The sequence below is a fragment of the Littorina saxatilis genome, linkage group LG7 (assembly GCF_037325665.1).
Source record: "Littorina saxatilis isolate snail1 linkage group LG7, US_GU_Lsax_2.0, whole genome shotgun sequence".
NCBI lineage: Eukaryota > Metazoa > Mollusca > Gastropoda > Littorinimorpha > Littorinidae > Littorina > Littorina saxatilis.
This window is the reverse complement of record NC_090251.1, coordinates 24,845,846-24,870,845: the sequence shown is the minus strand read 5'-3', so window position 1 is coordinate 24,870,845 and position 25,000 is coordinate 24,845,846. Positions and strand designations below refer to the sequence as shown.

The 25,000-nt window shown below is 40.9% G+C and overlaps 2 protein-coding genes across 4 annotated transcripts in view; both read right to left on the bottom strand.

Annotated features, from left to right (window-relative positions):
• The window catches only part of LOC138971000 (myelin regulatory factor-like), a 333,475-nt gene that overhangs the window by 31,006 nt on the left and 277,469 nt on the right, over window positions 1-25,000 (bottom strand). For 2 of the 3 annotated variants that reach the window (XM_070343596.1, XM_070343597.1), the window contains exon 3: window positions 1,761-2,210. In XM_070343596.1, coding sequence (XP_070199697.1) covers window positions 1,761-2,210 — 450 coding nt within the window. Of the gene's footprint in view, window positions 1-1,760; window positions 2,211-2,934; window positions 3,160-25,000 lie in introns of those variants that run through there. The other variant, XM_070343598.1, reaches the window with a different exon arrangement.
• The window catches only part of LOC138971963 (protein PIF-like), a 49,698-nt gene continuing 29,398 nt past the window's right edge, over window positions 4,701-25,000 (bottom strand). Inside the window, exon 12 of the mRNA XM_070344808.1 lies at window positions 4,701-4,789. Coding sequence (XP_070200909.1) covers window positions 4,701-4,789 — 89 coding nt within the window. The remainder of the gene's footprint in view (window positions 4,790-25,000) is intronic.

The window sequence follows — 25,000 nt, the reverse complement described above, 5'->3', positions numbered from 1 at the left end:
ACAAAAGAATAAGAAGTCACTTGTTCATTTCAACGCTTCTCACTCTTGTCATCATTCTTCTAAACTCATTGTATTCTTATTCTCTCCGGTGCCAGGTGACTGTTTCCGCATAACTCTCACAAGTTTGCTGTTGTCTATTTATAGAGCGATTATTTCCCTTCGTTCTTTGACCTTGAGTGTGGAGGTGGTGCTTGAAAATGAGTAAAAAAAACACAAAAACAAAAACAAAACAAAGATTGTATAATATTCGCACCTGAAGGCGCCGTTTCTTGATACCATGAATACCTCATTTGATACTGTGCATTATAAAGGGTAGGGGGAGGGAGAGAGGGGATGGGAAGTCTTATGGGGGGGGGGGGGGGTAGCTTGCAGTCAGTAAACGACAGAACACGACACTTCTAATCTTCCTTTCACCACATGATGAGCATTTCGTGCACCTCAAATAACACGACCCACCCCAGTCATTTCTGATTTTCTTTTCAGCACAACCATAATGCCAAAATCTGAAGCCTGACACTAACAAAAAAACGCTGGGTGTTGGGTGTGTATATAAACATCTTGCATTTGACATCACAGTGCGCTGCGCATAACCTCCCTTTGTCCCCAAGTTTGATCATCACTTCAAAAAGTGGGGCAAATACACACTAGAGGAAAGAAGTAAATTTGCTCAGTCGCAGAATGGCTGGGGGCATGCACATGAGAAAAGTTATACACAGACTGAGCTTTTTAAGATTAATCTGAGGCCCTGTACCACCTAGTGTAAAGTGACTTCATTTGAGGAGAATTCTGTCCATGCGTACTTCTGTCAACAACCCAAGAAAAATCAGAATCTAATTACAAACGGTGTCGTATATTCTAAAACAAAATTATTGATGGCAGGTCAAGTTGGCCCGTCGCGATATAACCTTCGTGGTTGAAAACGACGTTAAACACCAAATAAAGAAAGAAATGTCAAGTTGGGCTGGTCGGTCAAATCAAGAGAAGTAGAAACGCCTGGTTTTGAAGAAAAGTCTTTACTAAAAAGAGTTCACGAAAAAAAGATAGAACCAATAAGAATGGAACAAAAAACAGCGAAAAATTGAGAATTCGCGTTGACTATGTGCTTTAACATACCACCCCAATCTAAGCACACACCCCCCCCCCCCCCCCCCCCCTTTCCGTATGGATATATTGAGAATGGTCACAAATACTGGTCATTGCAGAAACCAACACAAAGAGGCCCAAAATGTTCTGAGAAATTCACTTCAAATAACACTAAGCAGCCCTTCAAACGTAACGTCAGAAAACTGATCATTACTAATGAGAGGGTGGAGTGCTAATGGAACACGGGGAGGTGTACAGCGGATGAACATAATAAGGGCTACTGAAACAAAAACGCGGGGGATTTGTCACTACAAAAATACGCATAGATGGAAATCTCTAGTAATCTCTATATACCGCTTCATGGACACACACACAGATAGACACACACAGGCAGACGGACGTACAGACGAACAGATACAAAGGGGCACAGACAATCAAACATTACGACGCATGAACCTATCGACCAACACACAGAGGAAGACGGACGGACAGGTTTATGAACGAACAGACAGACAATACGACGCACAAACGTAAGAACATAACGGCACAAACAGATACATCGACACACAGACAGACCCACATGCATAAACACACATACAGAAAGATGCACATACAGAGACGGACAGACACACAGACTATAAGACATCACAATTAAATACACAGACAGACAGACTCACGTGTTGGTCTGATGAAGATGATGATGGTGGTCGAAGGTGACTCTGCCCTGCCCGATGCTGCAATACATACTGTTGGGGGACTGCACTAGCTGTTGCTGTTGCTGCTGGGGCACTGACGGCTGCAGCTGACACTGTTGCTGTTGTTGTTGTTGTTGTTGTTGTTGTTGTTGCTGCTGATGGTGTTGCTGTTGCTGCTGCTGTTGCTGATGGTGTTGCTGCTGCTGTTGCTGTTGCTGGTGGTGCATGTGTTGCTGGTGGACGGAGAGGGGGTGGTGGATGAGGTGGTGGGGGAGGGTGTGTTGGAGGGGGTGATGAGAGAGGGCGGAGGGGTGGAGGTCGGGTATGGAGCTCTGGCAGGGCTTGGAGTCTTGCAGCGGGTAGTCACTGGGCGCGCTGTGCCCCAAGCGGTCCCCGACGTATGACACCCCGGGTAGATCGTCCGGCAGGCACCTGAAAGTACAACAGCCAGACATTAACATCATGCAGACATTAGCATCAACCGGCAGAGCTTTTGAAAGAGTAAGCGTGCACGTGAAGAGCGTTCCCATCCCATGTAAAAGCCCGGAAAGGTCTGTAAAGCTTCATCACTGAGACGCTCTACATGAGAAGAGAGGTGCTATTGTAGCTTCAGCTGTCCCAGCTCTATTAATAGATGAACCCTTGTTGTACAAAAGCATGGTAGCCTACGTAAAATTATCATCAAGTGTGCAAGACATGACAGTGAGTGTGAATTATGCTGTAAATTCTGTACATTGGTACAGAAAGCCGCTGGTAACAAACCAGTGAAAACTGAGCGGACAGAAACTGACTCAAAAGAAACCATCGCATCATTGACAAAAACAGGCGCGCGCGCGTGTGTGTGTGTGTGTGTGTGTGTGCGTGTGTGCGGATGTGTGTGTTTGTTTGTGTGAGTGTAACAGTCAGTTACGCAGAGAAACTGACAGACAAACGGAACAAGCACTGCAGGCAGACAGACAGAGAAAGGCGGATTGGCAGACAGATTGCAAATAACAGGAGCAAATCACAGATAAAGACTCATTAATTCTAAGTCTTAGTCAGATGTTACAATTTCAGGGGCAAAAATCAGGACAGAAGAACAACGACCACATTCAGAATGGTACAAAGCATGTCAAAATCCACAGCCAACAAATCCATCAAGTTCAAACAGTCCTACCTCATCATACCGCACGAAATGTGGGACCCCAACTAATGTTCATGACTGCTCGTCGAACAGTATCGGCAACACCTAACTTTCTGTTGGATTGTCTGTCGGTCAGTGTGACTTCACAAAAAGTATCCAAAGTCGAATCGACACGGCGTGCGAGTTCTGGTCATTGAACCATGGCAGAACAACAGACAGCACAAAAGCGAAAGGAGCTAGTACATACGGGGAGGGGGAAAAGAAAACATTTTGATGGAGATACTCATTGTGAGAGAGTTCAGAACGTGTAAGCTTCGATTTCATGTCCTCCGCCACCTTAAAGATCTTTATAATCTGCTTGAACTTTGCCGTTCTAAACTTGACCTTTCCTTTGAACTTTACCGGATTTGCTGCTCCAGAAGTATGGAAAACTCCTGCTCTTTTTTTTTTTTTTAATCATAAGCATAAAATATTCTGTCTTTCTAATTCAAGTAATAAACAAGTTTGGTTTTGCTTCGACCGTCACGCGCCTACCACCAAGCAACACACCAACGTTCAGCTTAATAGGCCCATAAACACTGATCTGAGTGCGGACTGAAAGACAGACAAACAGGCAGAAAAACAAACATACAATCAGAGTGAAACACACACACACACACACACACACACAGACACACACACAGACACACACAGACACACACACACACACACAGACACACCCAGCCACACACACACACAGACACACACACACAGACACACACACACACACACACAGACACACACAGACACACACAGACACACACACAGACACACACACACACACACAGACACAGACAAGGCACACACACACACAGAGAGACACACGCACACACACACACACACACACACACACACACACACAGACACACACACACACATTAGAGGGCCGTAAAGATGCCCCAACAAACCATTAAAAACTTGTACTACTGTTTTTATTTTATTTTTTAAATTAAACAGCCACCATTTTTGTTCATACTGGTGTCGGAACCACTGTAGCACACCGGAGTGTATGTCGTGTAAGCAGCAATATCCGCTGTACCATGTCCGGCCTGGCACAGACATACCACCACCGTACGGCGCTGTATCCTGCTCCGGCTGTTGTTGCTGCTGTTGCTGCCGTTACTGCTCTGACTACTACATCATTGACTACGCACATGGGTTTGTAACGTGTGTAAAATATAACGCAGGGGACATTTATTGTTCAAACACAGGAGCTTGCGTGTGTCCCATCTCGTGTCACATCTGTATCTACTGTTAATATGTAGGCTAATGTTTACAGCTTCGTAATACAGTCAGACCTATATCATGGCTCAATCAAGACTACGAAGAGACATGGCTGGCGATAATAAGGCTTGTGGTCAGTAATCATGGAGATGAGAACTGTCTCTCTCTCTCTCTCTTTCTCCCAAGATCCATTAGTTCCGCCCTGTGCTGTCTCCATCGACCAAGTCAAAGGTCAAAGAGGTAAAAGAAGGCCACACAAAAAGAGGGGGGGGGGGTAAAGTACTGGGGAAGCGGGGAGCAATGATCAGGTATTTCGCACCTGTTCAGGTAATGTGAATTTTATCGTCGGAGCCCTAGCCTTTGCTTTCTCTTTCGTTAAAGCTACCTTCCTGCTAGGAGCAAGCTGATATGGCGATTAACACGATTATTCACAGTTTTGGTCTTGAAAATCAAAGCTGATTGTGGAAAAACACAAGCGGGCACTAAATGTGGTTACCAGGGGCGGAGCAGTTAAGCCAGAGGGGTGGGGGGTGGGGTTACAACCTGGGGTCCAGGGGTAGACCCCTTGTGGGGTACATGGGCAAGGCCTCGTTTGGGGGCTTTGGGGGGCTTTGCCCTCCAGAAGCTGAAGAGTTTTAGCTATTTTATGAACAATTTATGGCTTATCCTTGATTTTAAACATGATCAACTGGTGTCAGCAGCCACTCATTATTTCTTTCAAAGTTAGTATTAATTTTTTTAATTTTTTTTTACAGCCGGAGGGGGGGGGGGGTCCGGAACCCCTATAAAATCTCCCCCCCCCCCCCCCCACACCCTAATCCGCCCCTGGTTACTAATGTAACCGACGCCAGGTGAAGGGGTCAAAGGAAGTATGAACCTGCTGAAGAATGACGGTCACGGATGACACGAGTGACATTTTAGTCAGTCATAAAATGAATCGGACAAGAAAGCCCTATTCGGTCCAGAAAGCAGCCAGGCTGTTTGTTCTTGTTGCGTGTCCAGGTGAAAGAATGGCCTCATCCCATGTAAAAGCCTGCGTAGATAGATCTGTGGTGATTTACAAGAGAAGGGATGATTCACTCATTGTCTCCGGGTTGGCATGAAAAGCACAGAAATCACCAGCAGTGACGCAGAGCGCAGATAATGGTGACGACACGACAAAAACACCAATTGATTCGTCATTCGTGACGATTTGTGCTGTGCAGCGCAATTTTATTGTGTCTAGGTTGATGCGATAAATTCAGTGAGGTTTGACCAGCGGTGACGCAGAGCGCAGAGATTGGTGACGACACTGATGACGAAACACCGATTAATACGTCACTCGCGCTGATTGTGCTGCGCAGTACAATTGCATTGTGTCTATAGGTTGATATGATGAACTGAGAACTGACGTTGGTGACGCAGAACGCACGCAGGGGTGACGGGACCGTGTAACACCGACTGATACGTCACAGGTAAACTCTCGTGTGCCCTCGGGCAACCGGCGTTCCTGCTACGTCGAGATTGTCCCTGCATTCCGTACTGATTGACTGACATCACAGAGCGTCTTGTTGATGGTTAAATATTGATGTTCAGTTAGTGTGATGTTGTTGTTGTTTGTTTGTTGTTGTTTTGGTGTTTTGGGGCATGTCATTGTAGTGTGTGTGTGTGTGTGTGTGTGTGTGTGTGTGTGTGTATGTGTGTGTGAGTGTGTGTGTGTGTGTGTGTGAGTGTGAATGTGTGTGTGTGTGTGTGTGTGTGTGTGAGTGTGAGTGTGTGTGTAGGTGTGTGAGTGTGTGTGTGTGTGTGTGTGTGTGTGAGTGTGTGTGTGTGTGTGTGTGTGTGTGTGTGTGTGTGTGTGTGTGAGGTGTGTGTGTGAGGTGTGTGTGTGCACCTTATTGTCGCGCTATGTTAACGCTCACTGTCAGATTAAACTGGTCAGTTTATGACACTCACTGTCGTCATCTACATACTCGGTCTATAAACCCAGTACTCTCACTGTAGCTCAGTATATAGATCCCTCAATGCTGAGCGTTAACCTTCACAGCGAATATACATTAATTGAACCAATCAGAACGGAGAGATCTGACTAACTACTGCGCGACCACGTTCGACTCAAACAAAAGCATTTGCATGTGGCCTACATTTTTTTTCTCTAGCATTTCTACAATATTTTAGCATGTTGTATTGCTTTTGAAGCCTAGAAAAAGAAGGGAGTTATGGTGCATTTTTGAAACAAGCGAGTGAAAGTGATAACCACAGGATTTTGTGCTTTTTACTTTCGTGACTCGCACGCGTCGAAACGTGCATCATAACTCTCTTATTTTATCATATTTGTGGCTCAAAACTTAGTATAACGTGAGAAAATACTGTGAAGATACTAAAACAACAACAGCATTACATGCACATAGGCCTACTTTAGTTTTAGGTCGAGACTGGTCGCTCTGTAATTAGTCAGAGCGGAAGTGAGCCACAGAGAGATCTTTGAATGTACTTTCGATTCAATGACAATTGTCCGCATGATCAAGTAATCCCTACTGCGGCCAGTTAGTTTGTATTCAGTTACGAACACGGAACTGGTTCTACTACTTTTATTTTTTTTTGCTTTCTTAGACTGAGGCAAACCTACTGACAACAAAAGGGACTTTACTCTGGTAAATGGGATGTTAGTTGGTTGTCCCATAAATAAATTCTGCGTTACTACGGAAAAATGGCAAGCAGTGGTCTATATATTGTGCCACTGCCAGTCAGTGTTTGGTATAAGGTGGTACAGTAACACACACACTGAGCAGAGCAAGGCGGTATAACACAAACTCTCAGCAGAACCAGGCGCCATAACACACACATGCACTCTGCAGGCTGCAGAGTAATTATAAGGCGGTATGACACACACACTCTGTAGAAAGACTGAGAGGCGGTCTAACACAAACACTCAACAGAACCAGGCAGTATGACACACACACTCAACAGAGAGACTGAGGCGGTATATAACACAAACACTCAACAGAACAATTAAGGCGGTATGACACAAACACTCAACAGAACAAGGCGGTATGCCACACACACTCAACAAAATGAGGCGGTAGGACACACACACTCAACAAAACAAGGCGGTATAGGACACACACACTTTGTAGAGAGACTGAGGCGGCATAACACAAACATTTAACAGAACAAAGGGGTATGACACACACATTCAACAGAACAAGGCGGTATGACACATACAATCTGTAGGGAGACTGAGGCGCGGTCTAACACAAACACTAAACAGAACAAGGCGGTATGACACAAACACTCAACAGAACAATTCGGTATGACTGTGACAAACACACTCGGCAGAACAAGGCGGTATACACACACACTCAACAGAACAAGGCGGTATGACACACACACTCTGCAGAGAGACTGAGGCGGTCTAACACACACACTCAACAGAACAAGGCGATATGACACACACACACTCTACAGAGAGATTGAGGCGGTATAACACACACACTCAACAGAACAAGGCGGTATGACAAACACACTCAACAAAACAAGGCGGTATGACAAACACACTCAACAGAGAGACTGAGGCGGTCTAACACAAACACTCAACAGAACAAGGCGATATGACACACACACTCTACAGAGAGATTGAGGCGGTATAACACAAACACTCAACAGAACAAGGCGGTATGACAAACACACTCAACAGAGAGACTGAGGTGGTCTAACACAAACACTCAACAGAACAAGGCGGTATGACACACACACTCAACAGAACATGGCGGTATGACACACACACTCAACAGAACAAGTCGGTATGACACACACACTCAATAGAACAAGGCGGTATGACACTCACAATCTCTAGAGAGACTGAGGCGGTATAACACAAACTCTAAACAGAACAAGGCAGTATAGCACAAACACTCAACAGAACATTAAGGCGGTATGACACACACACTCAACAAAACAAGGCGGTATGACACACATACTCAACAGAACATGGCGGTATGACACACACACTCAACAGGTATGACACACACACTCAACAGAACAAGTCGGAATGACACACACACTCAACAGAGAGACGGAGGCGGTCTAACACAAACACTCAAGTTAGAACGAGTAATTACAATTAACAATTGTGGAGAATTCTTTGCTGATGTCTTTTAATTTTTAATTTTGTAAAAAAAATTTGTTTTACCACAGTTGCATTCAGTCTGCTACAAGTATGAGCACAACCCTTTATTTATTTATTTTTTTTTATTTTCTTATTTCTTCAAGGCGGAAGGTATTGAAGGTATTTTTCTTTTCTTAATCAAATTCTCATATTTTCAAGAACATGATAGATAAATAAACGAATATAATATTCATCATAATACTTAATAAAAAAAAATTAAATGAAAAAAAATCCTACCATTAATAATTTACTCTTTTAGAGAGACTGAGGCGGTCTAACACAAATATTCAACAGAACAAGCTTAAGGCAGAAGAAAACAAACACTCAACAGAACAAGGCGGTATGACACATACTCTGTAGAGAGACTTGGGATACAATCTTTTATTTTTTTTTTTTCTCACTCAATCATGTAGGGTTAGGGTTAGGGTTAGGGTTAGGGTAAGGGTTAGGGTTAGGTTTAACTTTTTTTCGTTTTTATTTTCCTTTTTTTTTCTTTTTTAAATGCGAGGAGCATCCTTCTTCATAGTTTGTTTTCTTTTCTTAATAAAATTCTGATATTTTTAAGTACATGATAAATAAACAAATATCATTACAATCACTAGTAAAATGTCAAAAATCATACCATAAATGGACTTTTAAGGTTTAACTCCCATTACAGACCTATGAAGAAGGATGCTTCCCGCTTTTACGAAAGAAAAAAACCCAAGTAAAACTTAACATAACCCTAATTCTAACCCTAACCCTAACCCTAACCCTGCATGCAACTGAGAAAAAAAATAAAATTCTATCCTGAGTCTTTCTACAGAGTGTGTGTGTCATACAGCCTTGTTCTGTTGAGTGTTTGTGTTAGACCGCCTCAGTCTCTCTAAGAGAGTAAATTGATGGTATGATTTTTTTTAATTTTTAATTTTTATTTAAATGTTATATGATTAATATTATATTCGTTTATCTATCATGTTATTGAAAATATTAGAATTTGATTAAGAAAAGAAAAATACCTCATGCTTGTGTTCTACCGCCTTGTTTTGTTGAGTGTTTTTGTTAAATTGCCTCAGTCTGTAAGAAAGTAAATTAATTTAAGTACTGATTTTTTTTTCTTTATTTAAATGTTATGATTTATATGATATCGGTTTAACTATCATGTTAATGAAAATAGGAGAATTTGATTAAGAAAAGAAAAATACCTCATGCTTGTGTTCTACCGCCTTGTTTTGTTGAGTGTTTTTGTTAAATTGCCTCAGTCTGTAAGAAAGTAAATTAATTCAAGTACTGAATTTTTTTCTTTATTTAAATGTTATGATTTATATGATATCGGTTTAACTATCATGTTAATGAAAATAGGAGAATTTGATTAAGAAAAGAAAAATACCTATGAAGAAGGAGAAAGAGTAAACAATAAGGGTTGTACTCATACTTGTAGCAGACTGAATGCAACTGAGATAGACAAACAAAATTAACAAAATTAAAAATTAAACAAAATCAGCAAAAAAATTCCCACGATTGCAACTTGTTATTACTCGTTCAGTTGAGTGTTTGTGTTAGACCGCCTCAGTCTCTCTACAGATTATCTGTGTCATACCACCTTATTCTGTTGAGTGTTTGTGTTATACCACTTTGTTCTGTTGAATGTTTATGTTATACCGCCTCAGTCTCTCTACAGATTGTGTGTGTCATACCGCCTTGTTCAATAGAATGTTTATGTTATACCGCCTCAGTCTCTCTACAGATTGTGTGTGTCATACCGCCTTGTTCTGTTGAGTCGGTTTGTGTTATACCGCTTTGTTCTGTTGAATGTTTATGTTATACTGCCTCAGTCTTGCTACAGATTGTGTGTGTCATACTGCCTTGTTCTGTTGAGTGTTTGTGTCATACTGCCTTGTTCTGTTGAGTGTTTGTGTCATACCGCCTTGTTCTGTTGAGTGTTTGTGTTATACCACCTTGTTCTGTTGAGTGTTTGTGTTATACCACCTTGTTCTGTTGAATGTTTATGTTATACCGCCTCAATCTCTCTACAGATTGTGTGTGTCATACCGCCTTGTTCTGTTGAGTGTTTGTGTTATACCGCCTTGTTCTGTTGAGTGTTTTTGTTATACCGCCTTGATTGTTCTGTTAAGTGTTTGTGTCACACCGCCTTGTTCTGTTGTGTGTTTGTGTTATACCGCCTTGTTCTGTTGAATGTTTATGTTATACCGCCTTAGTCTCTCTACATATTGTGTGTGTCATACAGCCTGGTTCTGTTGAATGTGTGTTTTATACCGCCTTATTCTGAAGTCTGCAGGGGAGTGTGTGTGTTATGGCGCCTGGTTCTGCTGAGTGTTTGTGTTATACCGCCTTGCTATGCTTAAGTGTGTGTGTGTGTTACCACCATATACCAAACACTGACTCATGGCACATATGTAAATATAGACCACTGCTTGCCATTTTGCCGTAGTAACGTAGAATTTATTTATGGGACAACCAACTAACATCCCATTTACCAGACTAAAGTCCTTTTTGTTGTCAGTAGGTTTGCCTCAATTTAGGAAAGCAAAAAAAATTAAATGTAGTAGAACCAACTTCGCGGTTAGTTCCGTGTTCGTAACTGAATACAAACGAACTGGCCGCAGTAGGGATTACTTGATTATGCAGACAATTGTCATTGAATCGAAAGTACATTCAAAGCTCTCCCTGTGGCTCACTTCCGCTCTGACTAATTACAGAGCGACCAGTCCCGACCTAAAAATAAAGTAGGCCTATGTGCATGTAATGCTGTTGTTGTTTTAGTATCTTCACAGTATTTTCTCACGTTATACTAAGTTTTGAGCCACAAATATGATAAAATAAGAGAGTTATGATGCACGTTTCGAAGCGTGCGAGTCACGAAAGTAAAAAGCACAAAATCCTGTGGTTATCACTTTCACTCGCTTGTTTCAAAAATGCACCATAACTCCCTTCTTTTTCTAGGCTTCAAACACAATACAACATGCTAAAATATTGTAGAAATGCTAGAACAAAAAAAAAAGTAGGCCACATGCAGATGCTTTTCGGTTTGAGTCGAACGTGGTCGCGCAGTTGTTAGTCAGATATCTCCGTTCTGATTGGTTCAATTAATGTATATTCGCTGTGAAGGTTAACGCTCAGCATTGAGGGATCTATATACTGAGCTACAGTGAGAGTACTGGGTTTATAGACCGAGTATGTAGATGACGACAGTGAGTGTCATAAACTGACCAGTTTAATCTGACAGTGAGCGTTAACATAGCGCGACAATAAGGTGCACTGACGGTGTGTGAGTGTGTGTGTGTGTGTGTGTGTGTGTGTGTGTGTGTGTGAGTGTGAGTGCATGTGTGTGTGTGAGAGTGTGTGTGTGTGTGTGAGTGAGGTGTGTGTGTGTGTGTGTGTGTGAGAAGGTGTGTGTGTGTGTGTGACTGTGTGTGTGTGTGTGTGAGTGTGTGTGTGTGAGAGAGAGAAGGTGTGTGTGTGTGTGTGACTGTGTAGGTGGTTTTACCGACAAATGGGGACGATTGTCACTGGAGAGCAGTCAAATGGGGACGCTTCCGACAAACGGGGACGTCCCCATTTGTCGGCCCGTGCGACCCCATTTGACTGGATTTGAGCAGATTGAGCGACCCCATTTGACTGCTTCCTAGCATCCCTGTGGACAAACGGACTGGATTTTCACACAGATTCATACACATATTTTAGCTCTGCACTTTTTGGTCTGCTCAACTTAACCATGTGATTTTTATCATGTGACTTCAAATGACTTTACAGTAACTGCTTTCATCAGAATTCAGTTTCTATTCAAATGCAGTTAAACTAAAACATTTATTTGAATTAAAAAAAAACAAAAGTTATTGCATTTAATATATTTTATTCAGAATATTTTGAAAGAGTTCTGATTATTTGATCACGGTTTTGTTTGTGTTAAAACAAAAACAAACACAGAAACATATACATTCCTGTAAAAAAAAAAATGATTACAATTATTTTGTTATGAGATTTATTTTAGGTTAATTCGAAGTGTTGTGTCTTTGTCATTTGTTGGTTTGTGCAGTGCAGTTGTTTTGTCAGTTATTCTTCTCTTCATTTGTTCTATCGTCTTTCTTCTTCTTTTTTGTGTGTGTATTTTTGTGTTTTTGTGCCTGAAGAAGACCCTTAGGTCGAAACGTCGCTGTTATTCGTTCCGTGTTCGTCATTTTAACGTGAGTACATTGCTGTTTGGTCTCTTTAGTGTTCCCTCTTACGTGCAGTCGCCATTGTTTAATACATGTTTTAATGTGTTTTGTATAATCCGGAAGCAGGAGTTTAAAACCTATGTATTCTTCTTCTTCTGCGTTCGATGTTTAAAACCTATGTATATATTAAGGGAAAAGTCTGGGTTGTGGCACTCGATCACTAGGTGGGGCACTGCCCTTCGCTCCCTGTTACCCGAGTTCCAATCCTCGTGGTAAGGCGTCCGCCCCGTGATCGGGAGGTCGTGGGTTCGAACCCCGGCCGGGTCATACCTACGACTTTAAAATTGGCAATCTAGTGGCTGCTCCGCCTGGCGTCTGGCATTATGGGGTTAGTGCTAGGACTGGTTGGTCAGGTGTCAGAATAATGTGACTGGGTGAGACATGAAGCCTGTGCTGCGACTTCTGTCTTGTGTGTGGCGCACGTTATATGTCAAAAGCAGCACCGCCCTGATATGGCCCTTCGTGGTCGGCTGGGCGTTAAGCAAATAAACAAACAAACCCGAGTGCCAACAACAATAGGATGAGCATCAGAAGCGAAGATAAAGAGGGAATTTTTTTCTCTGCGCGCGCGCCAGCAAGCAGGATGTCTCAGAACTGAAGCGGTAATAGTATGATCTAATTACAGGCGATGGGTTTATGGGTCACGTGATTATATATATGAAGTCTTCTATCGCGCGCGTATCTCCAGACTCGGACTCAAGGCGCAGGAATCTATTTATGCCGTGTGAGATGGAATTTTTTACACAATACATCATGCATTCACATCGACCAGCAGATCGCAGCCATTTCGGTGCATATCCTACTTTTCACGGCCTATTATTCCAAGTCACACGGGTATTTTGGTGGACATTGTTTTATCTATGCCTATACAATTTTGCCAGGAAAGACCCTTTTGTCAATCGTGGGATCTTTAACGTGCACACCCCAATGTAGTGTACACGAAGGGACCTCGGTTTTTCGTCTCATCCGAAAGACTAGCACTTGAACCCACCACCTAGGTTAGGAAAGGGGGGAGAAAATTGCTAACGCCCTGACCCAGGGTCGAACTCGCAACCTCTCGCTTCCGAGCGCAAGTGCGTTACCACTCGGCCACCCAGTCCACGTGATGTGGGGGCGGAGCCAAACATTGGTTGATACTTACTGTGTTGACATTAGTTCATTGGCCCCGCCCCAACATCATATGACTTACTAATCCATGGGCTATCATTGGTTCATGTTTTTGGCGCTAAACTATCTGACAGGTAAAGAACTATTTTGATGTGACACGTTATTACTTGGTGCAAATACGCGCAGTGTTTAAAACCACTTGGCGGACAGAACTGTGCATTCTCACAATTCGACACTTACTACATCCATAATAACCACACCGTTGATCAATCGCTGAGAAATGGCACAAATGACAGTTGGGGAAAACATTCAGAAGTTGGAATGATCTTACTGAACGGCTGGCAGACTTTTCCAGAAAGAACGATTTGGTGTACGTGGTCAAATACAGTCGTGCTGTTCAACTTGCGAACAAGAATTCAAAACAGCCCTTTCCAGACGAACTGAAGTATGCATACGCAAAACTTGTGTGCAAGTACTCAGGAAAAGGACGACTCACAGGCCGAGGTGCGAAGAGGAGCAATGGGTAAGCGGATTAATATTTAGTTGCTATACTTCTTATGCGTTCTTGTCACAGATAGTAACTCGTATGAATGTTTAATTTTAATATTTTTTTTAATTTTTTTTAGGTTTACAATGTTTCAACATTCATTCCAGTATCGACTGACATTTTAACGAGTGCGGAAAGTCTGTCTGTCTGTCTGTCTGTCTGTCTGTCTGTCTCTCTGTCTCTGTCTCTCTCTCTGTCTGTCTCTCTGTCTCTGTCTCTGTCTCTCTCTCTCTCTCTCTCTTTCTCTCTCTCTCTCTCTCTCTCTCTCTCTCTCTCTCTCTCTCTCTCTCTCTCTGCGCGCACTTCTTCTTCTTCTTCTTTGTCGGACAGATTTTTCACACAAATGACCAGGAAACCAGATTACGTAAGCCGTGTCAGCTGTACCCTTTGTAAAAGTCAGCGTAGCTCGAGAACGGCATTGAAATATTTTCGGTGTTCTTTACCTTGCCCAAGAAGCAGAGCATAAGAGTATACGTCACACACTCGAGTCAAGGACGTCGTAAAATGGCCCTCGGTCAAGTTTTCACCGAGAACCATTTTATGATGTCCTTAACAATTATGTGTTAGTCGGCTTAGAATATGCGCGCAGGTTTCAAAGTTTTGATCCATTCGATTATCTCAACAGACATCCTTTGATTGTAAAGTTGAATGCGGGCACATGATGGTTGAAAATACTTAACTTGAAAGTTTCCCGCTGTGGTAGATTTTTATGGTGGTTGTCACACAGGCAGCGACGGCTTTACTGGTCGGACCCAGTTGTGCGTTACCTCGCTTTTGCCTTTAATGACTGACTGACTGGCTGACTTTGGGGATTAACGTCCTCTGAGGTAACTAGGATCTATTTGGGAACATTTACCGTGATACTGTAAGAGGAGCAAGAAAAGAAAAGAAAAATGATGATGATGATGATGATGATGATGATGATGATGATGATGATGATGATGATGATGATGATGATGATAGAAAGAGAGAAAGAAAGAGAATAGTGAGAGAGAGGGGAGAGAGAGAAAAAGAGAGAGGGGGAGAGAGAGGGAGAGAGAGAGAGGGGGAGAGAGAGAGAGAGAGAGAGAGAGAGAGAGAGAGAGAGAGAGAGAGAGAGAGAGAGAGAGAGAGAGAGAGATATTTAGAACCGACTCCAGACGATGGGAAATGCTGTAAAGATACATTTGACGTAAAGCGAGTGACGCAATTTCACTAGATTTTTTCGAACTTTGATCATTTAGATTCCAAGTGAGCGGGTCGGCATTGCACACTCAGAGGATGGGCGGTGCTTTGCTATTCCGTGAAGCACCCACCGACAAAACTAGCTTTTCTGTACTTTTTTTTTTTAGATAAAGAGAGTATTATCTCGCAGCATTTGAAGTGTCATTCTTTAGAATAAATCACGTTGGTATTGTTGATTTAAATTTGTACTTTGTCTTGTCAATGTTTTGCTTGATAAACAAAAAGGGTCCCTGCTTGAACGTTATAACATTTAGAGGGTCACCTAGAATCCGTCCTGATTGGTCAAAAAGCCATATGAGGCACTGAACTGGTACTAAAATAAAATAATGTGCTGACAAATTTAAGCTTCTTTTTTAATACAGTAACAGGATAGATTTCTCCCCCGAAAACTACAGAAAATTGGCCATTTTGACCTCCATAATGTAACATCTTACAAGTAAGTGTAGTTGGACCTGTCTTTAACGACAGTTTGAAACGAGTTGTTATCGCAATTAAAGAAAGCCGCCGTTGGCTACTCGGGTGGTGTCTTATCGCTTTCAAGAGTATGTCAAGAGGTGTGTATGGGGTGCGCTCAAGCGCAGAAGACAACGTGATTGCATTCGGCTAACTCAGAGCCGTCCCGCCCGCCTGGTACGTTTAGCAGTCGGTATAACGAGATGGTAGTGTATGAATTTTATTTATTGGTGATGTAGAGATAGTACAATGTCATTAAAAAAAATAAATTCAAAACAAACATGAGTTTAAAGGTTGTGAAAGACAGGTTGTGAACGTTAGTTTGACCGAAACTGGCAGCCGCAAACACATAATAACAAACATGTTAAAATATTTAGTCAAAACTTGACTAAATATAAACAATCAATATTATGATAGATTCTGGATAAATAATGTATTATAATGTGCATCTTGTAGGTGATTGTGCTTTTAATAATTTTCAGATTTGTTTTCCCTGTTAATGCTGATGCCACAGTACTAGTTGATTTTTATAGGGAGAAAATGGTTTTGTTTTAAAATGTTCATTATGTACATTGCTTTGTAATTTTGTTAACACATTAATTTTGTGAAACGCCCAGAACCATGTCAGGATTTGCAATACATAACAAAACTTTATTATTGTTTTATCTTTTTATATTTAGTCAAGTTTTGACTAAATATTTTAACATCGAGGGGGAATCGAAACGAGGGTCGTGGTGTATGTGCGTGTGTGCATGTGTGTGTGTGTGTAGAGCGATTCAGGCTAAACTACTGGACCGATCTTTATGAAATTTGACATGAATGAAATCCCCGAACTTTTTTTTCATTTTTTTGATAAATGTCTTTGATGACGTCATATCCGGCTTTTTGTGAAAGTTGAGGCGGCACTGTCACGCCCTCATTTTTCAACCAAATTGGTTGACATTTTGGTCAAGTAATCTTCGACGAAGCCCGGACTTCGGTATTGCATTTCAGCTTGGTGGCTTAAAAATTAATTAATGACTTTGGTCATTAAAAATCGGAAAATTGTAAAAAAAAATAAAAATGTATAAAACGATCCAAATTAACGTTCATCTTATTCTCCATCATTTGCTGATTCCAAAAACATATAAATATGTTATATTCGGATTAAAAACAAGCTCTGAAAAATAAATATATAAAAATTATTATCAAAATTAAATTGTCCAAATCAAATTAAAAATACTTTCATCTTATTCCTTGTCGGTTCCTGATTCCAAAAACATATAGATATGATATGTTTGGATTAAAAACACGCTCAGAAAGTTAAAACAAAGAGAGGTACAGAAAAGCGTGCTATCTTTCTTAGCGCAACTACTACCCCGCTCTTCTTGTCAATTTCACTGCCTTTGCCATGAGCGGTGGAGTGACGATGCTACGAGTATACGGTCTTGCTGAAAAATGGCATTGCGTTTAGTTTCATTCTGTGAGTTCGACAGCTACTTGACTAAATATTGTATTTTCGCCTTACGCGACTTGTTTATGATTACTATTACCATTATCAGTATATAAGAGGGACCACGGTTATACCCAAACTGCAATTTAAACAAAATTAATGTTGAAGAAATCAAAAATACATCGAACACATTTCACGCTTTGATTTAACTTATGTTTCCAGCTCGTCACAGACACAGCCTAAGTGCGAAGGCCTGTCTTGAAGCAGAAACGCTTTTGGTGTTCTAGTCGCTTCACACTTTAAGTCAAGTGTCATTCAGTCCGTCTCTCACAATATCACACCTATCCGCGAAAATAGGCAATAGGCCATGATGGGCCATATGTCAGGGAACAGAAGTAGCTCGCTGACTGTCTGATTTTTTTCCCGAGATTTTATTACCTCTCTGGGCCATAAGATGTGGACTACCTTGGGATGGGACAATAAAGTAATGAGAGAGAAAAATCTAATATATTCCTTGACTTTGGGGTAGCGCGACTCTGTTGCAGCTAACTTTCATGTGGGAGAAATAGGCCCTGTCGGAGAACAGAAGTAGCTCGCTGAGTGTCTGATTTTTTCCGAGCTTTTATTACCTCTCTGGGCCATACGATGTGGACTACCTTGTGGTTTGTTTGTTGTTTGTTACGTGTAAGGATTACCCACATGACAAGCAAACAATACATAATTCGTTTGATCTTATCGAGGTTATCGTTCCGAATAAGTTGTTGTATATACTGTAAACATTCCACTTTTAAACACATTTTTAAAACACCTGTTGTGAACACTGAATGAATTACTCTTTTACAAAAATAACACATGAATAACACACACTAAATAATGTTTACCATTTGTGCTACTTTTACCAGTTGAATTAAACAAACTTCACCAACAAAGTATTGCGACAAATTACGCACCCGAATTAAGGCATTAATTCCCATGTCATTTTGTTCAATTTGTCTATGCTACTACCCGTAGTACATGTAGTATGTAGTCAAAATAGTCGGAAAGTTTCAAAGCAAACTAACAAGTCCTTGCTGACATACAGCGCTTTTTCGCATAATGCCCCTCGTAATTAACGCAAAAAAACTCCCGTTTTTGACCGCACATACGATCGACACCTGCATCAGAAGGAATAGCATAGAACACAAAATATGCGAGCGTGTGAATCCGTGATTTGTAAAAATGTAAAACAATCGCCCCGCGATTTACAAATCACGTAAATGCGCCGGATATTTTCTTGTCATCTCCAAAGTCAAGGGATCTATTAAATGTTTTCAATAAGGAATCAGAAAGGCCATATACATTCCGCTCCGCGCATATCTATTAAAATCCTTCGGCAACAAATTATTGCGACAAATTACGCACCCAAATTAAGGCATTAATTCCTATGTCATTTCGTTCAATTTGTCTATGTACTACCCGTAGTAGCTTACATGTAGTATGTAGGCAAAATATTCGGAAAGTTTCAAAGCAAACTAACAAGTCCTTGCTGACATACAGCGCTTTTTGGCATAATGCCCTTAGTAATTGACGCAAAAACTCCTGTTTTTGATCGTAAATGCGATCGACACCTGCATCAGAAGGAATCCCGTCGCGATATAACCTTCGTGGTTGAAAACGACGTTAAACACCAAATAAAGAAAGAATCAGAAGGAATAGCATAGAAGACGTAATATGCGAGCGTGTTAACCCGTGATTCGTAAAAATGTAAAACAATCGCCCCGCGATTTACAAATCACGTAAATACGCCCGATATTTTCTTGTCATCTCCAAATTAAGTCAAGGGATCTATTAAATGTTTTGATTCTTATTTCATTACTTTTTTGTCCCATCGCTGGGATATTCGGGTCAATTCCCCCCAATGGAAGGCTAGCAGGAACAAAGTCGCGCTTCCTCCAAATCAGGGGATCTATCAGATGTTTTTATATTTAGTCAAGTTTTGACTAAATATTTTAACATCGAGGGGGAATCGAAACGAGGGTCGTGGTGTATGTGCGTGCGTGCGTGTGTGTGTGTGTGTGTGTGTGTGTGTGTGTGTGTGTAGAGCGATTCAGACTAAACTACTGGACCGATCTTTATGAAATTTGACATGAGAGTTCCTGGGTATGAAATCCCCGAACGTTTTTTTCATTTTTTTGATAAATGTCTTTGATGACGTCATATCCGGCTTTTCGTGAAAGTTGAGGCGGCACTGTCACGCCCTCATTTTTCAACCAAATTGGTTGACATTTTGGTCAAGTAATCTTCGACGAAGCCCGGGGTTCGGTATTGCATTTCAGCTTGGTGGCTTAAAAATTAATTAATGACTTTGGTCATTAAAAATCGGAAAATTGTAAAAAAAAATAAAAATTTATAAAACGATCCAAATTTACGTTTATCTTATTCTCCATCATTTGCTGATTCCAAAAACATATAAATATGTTATATTCGGATTAAAAACAAGCTCTGAAAATTAAATATATAAAAATTATTATCAAAATTAAATTGTCCAAATCAATTTAAAAACACTTTCATCTTATTCCTTGTCGGTTCCTGATTCCAAAAACATATAGATATGATATGTTTGGATTAAAAACACGCTCAGAAAGTTAAAACAAAGAGAGGTACAGAAAAGCGTGCTATCCTTCTTAGCGCAACTACTACCCCGCTCTTCTTGTCAATTTCACTGCCTTTGCCATGAGCGGTGGACTGACGATGCTACGAGTATACGGTCTTGCTGAAAAATGGCATTGCGTTCAGTTTCATTCTGTGAGTTCGACAGCTACTTGACTAAATATTGTATATTCGCCTTACGCGACTTGTTTCTTCTTTACTTCATTGTCCAATCACTGGGAAATTCGGGGCGTTTCCTCCCTGTGGAAAGCTAGCAGCAACAGAGACACGCTACCTCAAAGTCAAGGGATATATTAGATTGTTGTTTTTCATTACTTTATTGTCTATTCGCTGGGAAATTCGGGTCGCTTCCTCCCAGTGAAAAGCTATCAGCAACCGAGTCGCACTACCCCAAAGTCAAGGGATATATTAGATTTTTTTTCTCTCATTACTTTATTGTCCCATCGCTGGGAAATTCGGGCGCTTCCTCGCAGAGAAAAGCTAGCAGCAACAAAGTCGCGATACCCCGAAGTCAAGGGATCTATAAGATGTTTTTGTCATTAATGTATTTTCCCGTCGCTGGGAAATTCGGGTCGCATTCTCCCAGAAGAAAGCTAGTAGCAACAGAGTTGCGCTACCCCAAAGTCAAGGGATCAATTAGATTTATTTAATTCTTTTCATTATTTTATTGTCCCATCGCTCAAAAATTCGGATTTGTTTTCTTTATGCTAAAAATCGTAATATTTTATCTATCGAGTCCAAACCACCCCCACCACCCAGCGTGGACGGCTTCACTGTGTCACAATGTGGATGCAAAGAAAGACAAAAATATCTACTGAAAGAGCACACGCCGACGACGAGCAATATCTAGTAAAACTGCAGACGGGTCACCTGCAGACTCAGCCGTGTGTGTATGTGTGTGTGTGTGTAATCCAGCAGCGTGCTTACAACAACAACAACAACAACAAACACAAAAAACACCTAATAAAAAATGTTTAAAAAAACCCACAATAAATACCGGTTAAGCGATATGAAACAAATCAGTCAATCTGTCGCTCGAAACAAAAATATCAACACTAAAAACCAGCCATATATGACGTAATGTGAGTAGTTTTGACAGCATCGCTGATCACCTACCTTAATTCTGTTTTCACATATTAATGTTTAAAACAAACATAAACTTTGAAAATAATTCTCTGAGAATGTTAGGACAGTTCCACTCATCTTGAACTCAGGTCAAAAGGAGTTCAGGTCATTCTCTCCCTGACAGGATGCCTTGAGATTCCTTGTCTGGCAAGGAAACCGATTTGTGTGTGTGTGTGTGCATATTTAGAGTTTTTTTGTAATGTATTATTGATATAAGCAGATTCGCGATCGTCGATAATGATTTTTCATGGTGTTTTGTCATTTTAAAATTACGAAGGAATTGAAATGTAAGACAGTTTCAAGCGAGCTATTTTTCGCGGCTGTATTTACTGTGCAAACAATTCTAAATATGACAAAAGTGTCACGTGATAATCAACCGTTTGGTTTCGGCGCTCACTGGAGCAGACGATTTTTTCTGTAACCAGTTGACAGAGATGAAACCATATATTACGGTCTCCTTCCGGCAGCAGTCCCAAAATTTCGACTTGTTTTGACCTTAGAACGATGTCTTTATCATAACTGTGAAGAACAGAACGGAGATCACTGTCGAAGTCGGCCAATCTGCAATCATTTTCGTCTCGCGAACACTGATCTCAAATTTAGATCAGTGCTCGCGAAAAACATATGGGAGATAACTCTGTATTCTTTTTTTTATATAGATTCGCGTAGGACTGTAGCGTCCGGTCAGAGAGACAACTGGCAATAGCCGTGGAGCGATGCTTATCAGAATGAGTTCCACTGAGTCCATCATAATCAAATATAGTGCCGAAAAATTAAAGCTTCTTTTTTTAATACAATAACAGGATAGATTGTTCCAAAAAAAAACTACAGAAAATTGGCCATTTTGACCTCCATAATGTAACATCTTAAAAGTAAGTGTAGTTGGACCTGTCTTTAACGACAGTTTGAAACTGTCTACCCGAGTTGTTATCGCAATTAAAGAAAGCCGCCGTTGGCTACTCGGGTGGTGTCTTATCGCTTTCAAGAGTATGTCAAGAGTATGTCAAGAGGTGTGTATGGGGTGCACTCAAGCGCAGAAGACAACGTGATTGCATTCGGCTAACTGAGAGCCGTCCCGTCCGTCTGATACGTTTAGCAGTCGGTATAGCGAGATGGTAGTGTATGAATGTTATGTATTGGTGATGTAGAGATAGTACAATGTAATTAAAAAAAAAAAATTTAAAACAAACATGATTTTAAAGGTTGTGAAAGACAGGTTGTGAACGTTAGTTTGGGCCGAAACTGGCAGCCGCAGTCCGTTTAGACATGTGATCGCAGTTGACAAGTAAGCAATATCTTAAAACATGTCGCGTAGACGAAATTAATACATTCAGTCAACCCTTCGAACTCACATTATGAAAGACAATACGAAGACAAAACTCAATACCTGTGTCGATTTCATACCTGACGGCGACCGCTATCGCGTTCACGCCACAGAAAGCCAGTATAGCGCAGTAGTGTAAAGCGCTTCTTATGAAATTGTGCTTTTTCTATTGTATATTATTTTTTTTTCGAGCTTGTTTTAATCCAAACAGGACATTAAACGTTGTATGTATTTTTGACCAAAATAGGACATTTTACACAGATCGAAACAGTCAGTGTTCCTCCGAGACCGCGCTAGCGGTCGAGGTGAACGACTGTCGAGATATGTGTAAATTGTCATATTTTGGTAAAAAAATACAAATAAAATGTATGTATCTGGGTAGAATTTCTTGTAGTTTTTATGATTGAACGCACACAAACATGCACTATTTTGTAGTCTCGGCTGGCCGCCTAAACAGACGTTTTGTCGGCCTCTGACGTCACATAGCTCAAAGAAGGGAAATCCAGTGTTCAATCGATACACATAGATTTGTTTATGGAATCAGAAAATGATCAAGAATAAGATTACATCTTTTTGGATCGATTCATCACATTTTATTTTTAAATACAATTTTCTGACTTTTAATGGCCAAACTCAAAAAATAATTTGCAAGCTTTAATCCTGAAATGCAATCCTGTTGTCCGGATTTTGTCGAAAGTTACTTTTACAGAATTTTAATCAAATGAATCCAAATATGAGGGTGTGACAGTGCCACCAAAACTTGTACAAAATGCCAGATATTACGTCATCAAAGAAACGTATCCTCCAGTAGTCCAGTAGTTTTCTCTGAATGGCTCTACACATACATACACACAGACCCACAGACCCACAGACACGTACTACGTAGGCCCTACACCACAACCCTAGTCACGATTCCCCATCTAAGTTAAAACATTTAGTCAAAACTTTACAATATGTTAAAAAATATATATATATATATATATATATATATTTCGTGTGGTCGTTATAGACAAAGTGGTGGACAAGCTTTCATTGGACAGGTTTGATTGCACGATCGGACTAAAGATTCAAACACACCGATTGGCTTCAAGGGAGCCCGGGTAGCTCAGGTTGTGGACTTGTGATCCTAGGGTCGCGGGTTCGAATCTCGGCCGGGGCCCAGATATGTCATAATGATATACTACAACAACAAAAGTTCATGGAAAGATAGAAACGCTTACTTGCGTTGCAACTTTCAAAACATTTAAGAGTAATTCGCAGTCGGCTGCAGGTCGAACATCATGGAAAATTACATATGAAAATCCGGACGAGGAAGTAAACTTTACCAAAACATTATTGCGAGAAATGTCGCGACAAAACTGCCGGTTGTTGTTATTTTTCTACCTCAAATGCACTCGACATCTGCATGAGTAGGAATAGCATAGAACACAAAATACGCATGCTAACTTAACAAGACAACATGTTCTAGGTAGATAATGTTTGACTTTCTTCTCTCATGTAAAAGTTGTATATCATCTATATTGTTGTATCATAACAGAATTCAGACGTTCAAACGATTTCTGAAACAGACGTGTGCTGCCTGCTACATATATCATTAAACAAATCAAGCCAGTGATGTTGAGAAGAAAAAATATCGACAACCAACTATACCACAACGACAACAATCGATAATTTTGCGCACAAAACAAAAAAAACTTTCGGGAAATAGAAGTCAAGTAAGCTGATCAACTGAAAGAAGAATGAATCTGAATACACATATTTTTTCTTCTTTACCCCTGTCTCCACCCCCTGACCTTGGTTCGGCGCGTCGTTAACAGATACTATGATTTGACACGATCGTTACCTCACAGACGACACGACTCGCCGCGTCTACCTCTCCCTGTGTGCTTCTGTAGCGGCATGTATAGGATGAAAAATATTAATTAATTTATTTTTGTTGTTGAGCAACGGTTTTTACGAACACATAGTGTTAAATAAAACCTTGAAAGAAAAATGATTGTTGTGTATGCATGAACCGCGCACAAGTTCTATCACGCCTCTTCTGAGCGGCTCCCGTTCCACCAAGGGCAACATTTTTTTCTGCCAACGATTTATTGCATGAAGAAATCAAGTTGACACCTTCTTCGAGCTTCGTGGTCCGCCAGTAAAGTAGCGCACATACTAAATACATTCATCCATTGGCCCAAATGGTCATGTGATAAACCCAACGCTCCGCCCACTCCACTCAAAACACTTGACCGCCGCGTCAATGAAATCTTCGCTGGTGTTTATTGGATGGTCTGTTTTGTTACAGGCCGAACGCTGCCCGTCTTACAGAAGGCTCATAAGACCGCGTAAAAGCCATACCACGTTGAAATCAGCGGTTCTCTTCTAAAAGCGTGATTGACATTGTCAGTTAGTCAAGCAAACGAATGCACGCGTTCACGCATGCACACACATTAATATACGTTTGTTCTGCGAATTGTTTGCTTGTTTCTCTATGATTTGTTAATGCGTGCGCGTGTTTGTATGTGTGTTTATCACCAGTCGACATAATTACTGAAATACTCAATTCTTTGGACGCAACAGCACTCTGCACTTTCAAGCATGTACTACATGTACTGTTTTTGTA